At 45.0% G+C, this 11,196-nt stretch overlaps 1 protein-coding gene across 1 annotated transcript; it reads right to left on the bottom strand.

The window, feature by feature from the left end:
* Window positions 1–8,944: 8,944 nt before the first annotated feature.
* On the bottom strand, window positions 8,945–11,196 carry LOC311144612 (beta-1,3-galactosyl-O-glycosyl-glycoprotein beta-1,6-N-acetylglucosaminyltransferase 4-like; the record flags this gene model as incomplete). Its single annotated transcript, XM_084180652.1, has 5 exons — window positions 8,945–9,569; window positions 9,977–10,179; window positions 10,406–10,571; window positions 10,752–10,837; window positions 10,975–11,196. 5 exons carry the CDS (start codon window positions 11,194–11,196, stop codon window positions 8,945–8,947), a joined length of 1,302 nt encoding a protein of 433 aa, XP_084036778.1.

Raw genomic sequence — 11,196 nt, 5'->3', positions numbered from 1 at the left:
AACAGAATGGTACTTCTTAGTAATGTCCTCAGGAGTCTCTTTCCTCATGACTGGCTCTCAGCCCCAACCTCAAGCCATCTGCAACTGGCCTGTCTCCTGCAGCCTTTGCTGTGTGTCTCATCATAGCTCATAGTCTAACACACTGACAGCTTTATTGCAACATGGACAGGCCAATGTCTATGGAACAGGCCCTCCAGATCTCGAACCCTCTGGACACTTCTGAAATGGCACACTATTCCTTATACGGTGCACACTATTGGGGAATATAGGGTTCCATTTTGGATGTAGCCTCTGTCTTCTTAAAAGAGTCATATTGAGACAGTACAAACAAGTCAGCAAGATGTGAACTAAATGTCCTGTCCTCCTCAAGGACCAGATGTAATGTCGTCCCCCCCCCCCCCCCGTCCCCCCCCCCCGTCCCCCCCCCCCCGGACTGGTGACATCATGACATTCAGAAGGGAGGGCAGACAGGAACTTTTCAAGTGTTTAATATCAGTGTTGGTTGTCTTGTCAACTTCTATGGCCGTTGTCATACGGGTGTCAAAAAATCTCTTCAGCTGCTACACAATTTGGTGAAATCAGGATCGACAGATTGATTACCACTGTCGTCTACTGGTTAGATTTTGACTTGGTTACAGAATCTGACGTTGAAATGTAGGGTTGAAATGTTAAAAACTGTTGTTAGTTTCCCTCTCCTCAAGCCCTGCATTTAAAACCACTTTGTGCGCAGCATTCCAAATGGTACCCTATTCCCTATATAGTGCACTACTTTTGACCAGAGCCCTATATACCTTCGTCAAAATTAGTGCACTATCTAGGGAATAGGGTGCCATTTGAGAGGCAACACATAACTCCTGAGCTCACGCTGTCCCTATTAAAGCCAGTATAATGGCTCTCATATGACCAGTAGCATCCCCTTCCTCCAGATTGCATTAAGATACTGATTACATTAAGACACTGATTACATTAAGACACTGATTACATTAAGACACTGATTACATGAACACACTGATTGGATCAAACTGAAAGAAGCCGCATCACAGGGATTATCTATCTCCAACTCAGTACCTATTATGGGCTGGAGAGTCCATTCACCTACTCAACCCAGTACTATGTGGAGGACCTCAAGTAAGTGGTTGAAACATAATGCACACTTTAGCCAAACAGAATTGATTATTAAACAATGCCATGGGGTAAACATACTATGACAGTGATCTTCACTCATTGGAGAGCACAAGAAAGCGACAGGGCTTTACTGTGGATCCTCTTCTCACAATACTGCTACTAATTTCAGTGGATCTCCCCCAGCTCCCTGAATGAATGACAAATGAGATTGGGGTCCACTCAGTCAAACCGCGTTCAGACCGACCTCGTCTTAACATGTGGCCCGGCCCTATGACCGGATCAGATGCTAATTCTGTATCACAGTTCACATTTGTTATAAAATGCGTTCCAACTTCATATTAAATATATTAATATAAAAACAGCAACAGACTGGTCAGAACAGAATAGGTCCTCTGGTGGGGCTTCTGTCTGGTCAGAACAGAATACAGCGCATTCGGAAAGTATTCAGACCCCTTCCCTTTTTCCACATTTTGTTACGTTACAGCCTTATTCTAAAATTGATTAAATAAATAAAAATTCTCATCAGTCTACAGATTTTTTTGCAAATGTATTAAACATTAAAAACAGAAATACCTTATTTACATAAGTATTCAGACCCTTTGCTATGAGACTTGAAATTGAGCTTAGGTGCACCCTGTTTCCATTGATCATCCTTGAGATGTTTCTACAACTTGATTGGAGTCCACCTGTGGTAAATTCAGTTGATTGGACATGATTTGGAAAGGCACACACCTGTCTATATAAGGTCCCACAGTTGACAGTGCATGTCAGAGCAAAAACCAAGCTATGAGGTCGAAGGAATTATCCGTAGAGCTCAGAGACAGGATTGTGTTGAGGCACAGATCTGGGGAAGGGTACCCCAAGAACACAGTGGCCTCCAGCATTCTTAAATGGAAGAAGTTTGGAACCACCAAGACTCTTCCTAGAGCTGGCCGCCCGGCCAAACTGAGCAATCGGGGGAGAAGGGCCTTGGTCAGGGAGGTGACCAAGAACCCGATAGCCACTCTGACAGAGCTCCAGAGTTCCTCTGTGGAGATGGAAGAACCTTCCAGAAGGACAACCATCTTTGCAGCACTCCACCAATCAGGCCTTTATGGTAGAATGGCCAGACGGAAGCCACTCCTCAGTAAAAGGCACATGACAGCCCGCTTGGAGTTTGCCAAAAGGCACCGAAAGGACTCTCAGACCATGAGAACCAAGATTCTCTGGTCTGATGAAACCAATAATTGAACTCTTTGGCCTGAATGCCAAGCGTCACATCTGGAGGAAACCTGGCACCATCCCTACGGTGAAGCATGGTGGTGGCAGCATCATGCTGTGGGGATGTTTTTCAGCGGCAGGGACTGGGAAACTAGTCAGGTCGAGGGAAAGATGAACGGAGCAAAGTACAGAGAGATCCTTAATGAAAACCTGCTCCAGAGCGCTCAGGACCTCAGACTGGGGGCAAAGGTTCACCTTCCAACAGGACAACGACCCTAAGCACACAGCCAAGACAACGCAGGAGTGGCTCCGGGACAAGTCTCTGAATGTCCTTGAGTGGCCCAGCCAGAGCCCGGACTTGAACCCGATCTAACATCTCTGGAGAGAACTGAAAATAGCTGTGCAGCGACACTCCCCATCCAACCTGACAGAGCTTGAGAGGATCTGCAGAGAAGAATGGGAGAATTCCCCCAAATACAGGTGTGCCAAGCTTGTAGCGTCATACCATGAAGACGAGGCTGTAATCGCTGCCAAAGGTGCTTCAACAAAGTACTGAGTAAAGGGTCTGAATACTTATGTAACTCGTTTTTTGTGACTCGTTTCAGGAAACTAGGGGTATGTCGCGCGTCACTACTTCACATGAGAGCCATTTGAAAGTAAACTTTTTTTTAAAATCAAAATGCGTTTTTTAGCAGAAATGCCTTCTGGAACATGTGAACTTTCATGTGCCTTAATAACAAACGTGTATGCCATCTATAAATACGAATAAAATTGTTACATTACGTGCCTAGCTGGTTTCGCCACAGAAAAGGCAGCAACCTTCCCCGCTAGCCATTATTGGCTGAGATAATGAGTGGGCTGGACATGCTGAGAGATGAGTTCGGATTGGTCTGCCATGTAGCACGCTTCTGTCTATTTGAGCTGGTCCGTTTGTGTAGGTAATCCTGTCTAAAGCTGCTTTAAAAAAAGATATATTGCGTAGTAGAACTGCATAAGTGTTGCTCTCCACTTTCTGGAGGACCGAGTTTTGAAATCAGTGGAATTAGAGTATGATAGCTAAGGAGATGGAGAAAACACCGGTCTCCGGATTACATCTTCAAATTAAGGGCAACCATGGCATCCGTGACAGAGAGGGAGAAGCGTCCATCCATGTATACGGGTAAGATAGTCTAGCTAGCTAATTTGGTCAGAAAGTCGTTTTCATTTCAAGTTAAAGTGTACTGTTAGCTAGCTGGCTCACTAGCTAACGTTACGTGTATGAAAACAGCCTAACCAGCTCTGCTAGGGTGAGTAAAATGGTCAGAGTGAGCTGTTCTCTCATTTGTGTCTGGAAGTAGCTAGCAAGCTAGCCAACATTAGCCAGTTAGCTTGGGTGCTTGACTGCTGTTGTTAGGTCAGCTAGCTAATGTTACGTGTATGATCTGTGTAGTAATATTATTCGCATCTCAGAGCCATTTGCTTTGCTAGTTATAGCCTAATGTTAGCTAGCTAACATTGAACCTGGTTGGTTAGCTACCTGCAGATTCATGCAGGGTAGTAACGTCATGAGTTAGGATTATGGTTCATTGTTTAGCTAGCTAGCTAAATGTCTTAACAAAAGACTCCATTATGCAAGTATCCATTTCAATAGAATGTTCATGATGTCACTGCGCCAGCTAAGCTGTTGATAGACGTAGCTGGTAAATTCGTTCTGGTTATCTAATCCGATTTCAGAGCACTCTCGTCTGAGTGTGCCAGAGCGCAGATTAACTGACGAATATACGAAAGCTCAACACCCGTTGAATATGGCCGGTGTCAGTAAACGTTGGCAAAAAAGCATAATTAAATTGTTGCCAGTAGCACAGTTGCAGTCACCAACGCTCTGGATAACATAAAAACAGCCTAACCAGCACTGCTAGGGCAAGTAAAATGGTCAGTGAGCTGTTCTCTCATTTGTGTCTGGAAGTAGCTAGCAAGCTTGCCAACGTTAGCCAGTTAGCTTGGGTGCTTGACTGCTGTTGTTAGGACAGAACGCTCGGATGAACCCTTAAAGAGATTGGTGGGGCTAAAGTTTAAGAGGGTGTGAACGATGCTGAATGGGTGTAGACAAAGAAGAGCTCTCCAGTAGGTACCAAAACATTCAAAAGCCATTTTCTCAAAAGTGAAGTTTATTAACTTTCAAAGCAGAATTACTTTCACATTGTTCCTCAACTGTAGTGTATGATATACCATTTTCTAGCTCTACTAGTCTCTACTTTTATCCAATGTAAAAAACACAATTTCAAATTTTGAATCGAGCCAGTCGGTCACATTTGCAAACATTTCAAAATACAGTTTTTTGCTTTGTCATTATGGGGTATTGTGTGTAGATTGATGAGGGAAAAAAAATATTTAATCAATTTTAGAATAAGGCTGTAACGTAACAAAATGTGTAAAAAGTCAAGGGGTCTGAAAACTTTCCGAAGGCGCTGTAGGACAGAACGTTTTTCATCCCTCTTCTTGTGACAAACAATCTTGGAACTGTGAGCCACAGTCTAGTCGATTAAATCAGGCAAGTCATTAGTGAATGGGGTGAGCGAGGTCGTACTCCCCGCCTTTAATTTGTACCACACAAACAGACAAAGCCACTGATAAAAACCACCCTGAAGGCTCTGATGGTCAAAAAGTAGTCATGATGACACAGCACCTCAGTAGTTGGAGAGCCAGTCTGTCATAAGGAGAGCCAGTCTGTCATAAGGAGAGCCAGTCTGTCATAAGGAGAGCCAGTCTGTCATAAGGAGAGCCAGTCTGTCAGGAAGAGAGCCAGTCTGTCATAAAGAGAGCCAGTCTGTCATAAGGAGAGCCAGTCTGTCAGGAAGAGAGCCAGTCTGTCATAAGGAGAGCCAGTCTGTCATAAGGAAAGCCAGTCTGTCATAAAGAGAGCCAGTCTGTCATAAGGAGAGCCAGTCTGTCATAAGGAAAGCCAGTCTGTCATAAAGAGAGCCAGTCTGTCATAAGGAGAGCCAGTCTGTCAGGAAGAGAGCCAGTCTGTCATAAGGAGAGCCAGTCTGTCAGGAAGAGAGCCAGTCTGTCAGGAAGAGAGCCAGTCTGTCATAAGGAGAGCCAGTCTGTCAGGAAGAGAGCCAGTCTGTCATAAGGAGAGCCAGTCTGTCAGGAAGAGAGCCAGTCTGTCAGGAAGAGAGCCAGTCTGTCAGGAAGAGAGCCAGTCTGTCAGGAAGAGAGCCAGTCTGTCATAAGGAAAGCCAGTCTGTCATAAGGAGAGCCAGTCTGTCAGGAAGAGAGCCAGTCTGTCAGGAAGAGAGCCAGTCTGTCATAAGGAGAGAAGAGGAAAAACAAAACTCAACTTGGGCCAGGTCCAACATACCAGCAGAGGGGAAAGATAATGATGCTTATTGTCCATTATGTGTGTGTACCTGCAGACAGACAGAGAGCAGGGGAGGAGGTTTCATGTTCATTTCACCCGTCCTCAACAACCCTAAATGCTGTAGAACAAGGATGAATTGAGGTCATTGTCAGGAGCTGACGTTCAATGGGCAAAATACCTGTCTTAGACGGGCTGTGATGCCACCTCTCCTCTCTTTTTCTTTCTCTTCCTATGCATGACACCTCTCTCGCTCCTCCCTCTCTCTCTCTGTCTATGCATTTGACACCTGCTGCACCTGAAACAGCTTAAAGGTGTTGTCTCTGTTGTTAACGGCAACCGTTCTTTTGTGCTGGTTCTACCGTCACCTTGGTAAACTAGCTACAGCTCAAATATTTTATGGTAGCCTGGTCCCAGATTTGTTTGTGCTGTTTTGCCAACTCCTATGGTCTGCACAGGATGTTTTTATGGCTCATGGACCTTTACATTAGAGAAATGAGGGGAATCCCCCCCATTACCAGACCAATCAGTGAGCTTCACTCCAGCTGTTTCCTGTCTGGTGATCGCCTGGGGGCCAATTAGAGACCTTTTAACGACCTGTGACTCCTCATTAATCAATACTCCAATGTACGGCTTATCTGGGCACCTGTGTGTGTGTGTGTGTGCGTGTGCGCTTGCCTTTACGTGTGTGTGTGTGTGCACATTAATCAATACTCTACTGTAATGTTAATGTTCAGTTTAACACCTGCCACAGAGACTGAAGGGAGATCAGAGAGACTGCAGGGAGATCAGAGACACTGCTGGGAGATCAGAGAGACTGCACTATAGTACGATCATTTAGAAGCAGATACAGTGCTTGTCTGTATTACTGTGTGTTAGTAGGACAGGAGGTTGGTGGCACCTTAATTGGGAAGGTCGGGTTCATAGTAATGGCTGGAACGGAATAGATGGAATGGTATCCAACTCATCAAATGCATGGTTTCCATGGTTTCCATGTGTTTTATCCCATTCCATTCACTCCATTCCAGCCATTACTATGAGCCGTCCTCCCCTCAGCAGCCTCCTGTGATTAGTAGTAATAATAGTAATATTCAGCTGTCACACACAACAAATAATGTAGCAGGTAGCCGTTTTAATTGCAGCCCATTAATAACATGGTTGGTTACACATCAGGTGAAATACTATATATTACATTATTGGAACTCAAAATTGGTCCATTATTAAATAATTATTTCTATAACCATGAAAGCCCAAATGGCCTTAACAACAGTTGAATAACTAGCTCTGTCACTGTGCACTGTGTGTAGAAATTATGTCCATTTGACACCCTCTCCACCATCACTCCATTAAGGTTACGTCCCAAATGGCACCCTATCCCCTATATAGTGCACTACTTTTGACCAGAGCCCTATGGGGGAACTGTATAGGGAAAAGGGGGCTTTTTGGGACGCAGGCTAAGAGTCCCACTATGAAAGACGACACCTGATTGACACAGTGGAGCTTAGCACCAGCCGGCCAACCAGCCGGCCCTGTCTGCAACACAAACCAACAACCTGTCCTGCTATCTGCTACATCATTTGTTGTGGTAACCTGGCACATTAAAATTCACAAGCTTTCATAGCATCACAAACGATCACATTTCCGACTGCATCAGCATTGGCTTGGTAACAGCAGCAGCAGCTGAGTTGAGTCATCTGTTTAAAGCTGCAGGGTGGAGGGCGGAGGGGAGACATTACTTTCTTGGCTGTCAGTAGTAGGAGAGGCTCCCTCCTCTCCTTCTCTCTATCCCCCCCCTCCCTCCTTTCCCCCCCCTCCATCCTTCCCTCTCTCCATCCTCATCTCCTCCTTCCCTCTCCATCCTCATCTCCTCCTTCCCTCTCCATCCTCCTCTCCTCCTTCCCTCTCCTTCCTCCATCTCCCCCCTCCCTCCTTTCCCCCCCCTCCATCCTTCCCTCTCTCCTTCCTCCATCTCCTCCTTCCCTCTCCTTCCTCCATCTCCTCCCTCCCTCCTTCCTGGCAGCACTCTGAGGACTGTGTCCTGGCCTGAGTCAGAGTGTGGACCAGAGACTAGGCAGCCTGACCTATAGTGGCTGGTCTCCGCCCGCTCGGCCAATGCACAGTTGATGTGTAATATATTAGCGCTGCAGAGTCCTCAAGTCTTTAGAGCTCTGGGCTGTGGACTCGTCGTAGAGGAGATTAAAAACGTCAGTTTGTATCAACAAGTACAGGTAGATGGAGCAGCAGGTAGTGGGAGGGGAACACCAGCGTATAACAGTGTGTCTACCCCAAAAACACAACACTGAACTTACCCCCAATACAGTACAAAGCCTACTTATCACATTACAATTCCTAACCTTCAGGTACGATATAGGCCTTAGCATAAGCCTTCTTATGGATAGACAGTGGGCTAGGGTAGGGAACAAGATACACAGGTTTTATACTGACCAAGTAAAACCACTTCATGAATCATCCCTTAAGAAACTATTCAGAGTGATAGTTTTATTAAGAAATAAATCATTCATAATTAGAGATATCAACCTTGTTGCGTTACTGCTGTATCAAACTCCCCTCTCTACAAATATATACTATCATCTTGATGATAAATACTAAAATACTAATCGTAAATACTAAAATACTAATACGAAAAAAAGTGTTTCCATGAAAACGTATAAAAACCTGACATCCAGTTTTGATGTGCCGTTTTGTTACAGTTTAGTGTCTTTGGTATTGTTGGTTTGGTAAAGAGTTTAGCATTTTTACCCGCGTGAAAGCATCTCAGAGAATAACAAAAATGACTGTCAATTCAATCTAAATTCCTTTCTCATTGGATCTGGTATCAATATGAGACATTCCATTAGGTGTTATTGCAACATGTGACATTACCGTAACAAGTTCTTTGCGATATCCTTAACAGAACTAGTAGTGTAGATATTTAGGCCATCGATCGTCTTGTTTCACTATCCTCTAAAACGTCCATCTTGGACATTGTTAAAAAACAGTTGGGAGAAGCCTTTCATTCGAACAGTTCAACTGAACTTCAACACTTCATTTTCAATTGAAAAACAGTCAGGTTCAACTAGTTTGAACTAGTATTCAGTAGACATAAAACATTTTTTTTGTAAAACAAGAATATCCTGCCACTGCAGAATCGGACTTATTCCTTGCAGTTAGTTGCTAGTGGAGCAAAGTACCTCATCTGCAGGCTGGGTAAATCTTCCAAATAAACCCACAAATGAAATGATTCTCCCATCCAATTTAATTTACAGTCGTTTTTCCTTTTCAATTCTGCACCGTGTTTTCCCATCGTCTACGTTTCTCTTCCAATTTCTCCTCCAAGCAGTTGATAAGCACCGGGTCCACTTTGGGGTCAAACTTGTTAGCAAACCAGTGGCCATAGTTCAGCAACCATCGCAGCTCTGCAGCCCCATAGATACAGACACTCCTCATGTGAGTCCCAGTGCAGGGAGGGTACAGAGACCCTTCCAGATAATTCCACTTCACCAGACGTGTCTTACTCTTCAAGTCTGTCACATCTGGGGCAGACCGGGAGATCTCTCCCGGTACACCGGGGATTCTCGTCAACGTCGCCCAGAAGTGTTCGTCCGGGGAGTACGTGTCAGCTGACCATTCCAGGAAGTCCCTCGCCACCCGGCTGGTTCCGACGTAACGGACAAAGTCACGGGACAAAACGAAGTAGGCGCTACCGATGAACATCTCGATGTCGTGCGGCGGCGGTGCCTTGGCGTGTGTGGTTCGGACAGGTAAGCGGCGGTACTCGTAGGGCACATCCTTCAGCTGGTGCTGGAAACGGAAGCGCTGTTTCTTCAGCTCACTGGGACGGGAGGTCTCCAGCATGTTGGCACCATTCAGCGCCTGCAGCTCCGACACCAGCTCACCGTTCGACCTAATGATAATAATAATCATTAGTATACATTTAATTTGTACAGTGCTTTTCAAGACTTTACAGATAAAGACTATGGCTGTGTCCAAAATAACCCCCTATTCCCCTTATATACTACTGTATATACTACTGACCAGAGAAGCTAGTGCTATAGGTGGGCCATTTCAGGAGTATATGACTATAAATATGATTTTTAAAAGACTACAGATAAGGACTAGGACTATAATCTGTCGATGTGCCCTTGAGCAAGGCACTTAACCTTAATTGGCTCCAGGGGCACCGTACTACTATGGCTGACCCCTGTAAAACAACACATTTCACTGCACCTATCCGGTGTATGTGACAATAAAACATTATAAAAAACAATTACACTATGAGTAAAACAATCTGTAAAAGTGTTGTTTTCTTACCTGAGGGGGAAGTCCTGGCCGCAGAGGTTGATGACATACTTCCACTTGACCTCTGACCTTTCTAACAGGTCATTGAGGCAGTTGAGGTCGGCGTTGAGCCGTGTGATGTGGGCGTACTGCACAGACTCCAGCTTGGAGGCTAGGAAGAGGTTGGGGAAGCAGTGAGCCAGGTTCCTCATGGCTGCTATGAAGCTCTGAGAGGACTAGAAGGAGACGATTATTAATAATAGTCCATACGAGACAGAAATGTGTCTGCAGCTGTACCTAACCCCTCCAATATACGCATGCACGTACATCACTAACAACCCTCAAGTAGTCAGCACAAATCCACTCAGATTTCTTTCCTACCCGGTCCAGGATTCAAACAGGCAACCTTCCGGTAGCGAGCCTGCCCCTCTAACCTCTAGGCTACCTGGCTGCCGGCCCTACCTTCTGGTCATAGTGGATGCAGTAGAGGTTGTGAGGGACGTAGGTGGCCCTGAAGATCCTCTCCACCATGGCAGCGTTCTTATGCACCACCAGGGAGTACGCCAGCGGGAACCTCCGCTCCTCTTCCGACACCGGGATGATGTCATATCCTCTTGTCTCGATGTACCTGAGATTAGATGATATGAGAGATGAGATAGTACTTTATAAACCCCCAAGGGGAAATGAGGTTGTCATCCTTACAGCCATAGAAAAACCCAATACAAAATACTCACAACATTAAAAAACAATCACAGTCACTATAGATAACGAGGCAAGTTACAAAGTACCGTATCGAAAGCACAAGTACCTCTGACAGTCCGAGGTCAAAGACACAATGCTGTCATCCTCCAAGTCCACAATGACTTTGCGTCTGATCTCCAATGACTTCCCTACCTTTGACAAAAGGATCGTAAGGGAAAAAGTCAATTACTTTACTGTCTTATCCTTTATAGTTATTTTTAAATGTATATAGATAGATATTTTTTTTTTACATATTTAAATTGTCAAATAAATTCAATGTATCAATCTACCTCCACAGGGTCCAGTTGGTAGATGGCGGTGCAGTTGATGTTGTACTGGTGGTTGGGGTTCTGTGAGGAGCTGTCTGTGATTCCATAGGGCTCGATGTAGAAGCTGTTCCTCACCGTTACTTTAACATAGACCAGCTTCAGTAGACACACCACCAGCAGGACCAGGGACAACAGGAAGCACCTCTGTCTCAATTTATGTAACAGGACACATCTTATTTTCAT

The sequence above is a fragment of the Coregonus lavaretus genome (genome assembly GCF_964263955.1).
Source record: "Coregonus lavaretus genome assembly, chromosome: 17".
Classification (NCBI taxonomy): domain Eukaryota; kingdom Metazoa; phylum Chordata; class Actinopteri; order Salmoniformes; family Salmonidae; genus Coregonus; species Coregonus lavaretus.
Note: the sequence above shows the minus strand (reverse complement) of the source record. Positions and strands in the feature narration are given on the sequence as shown.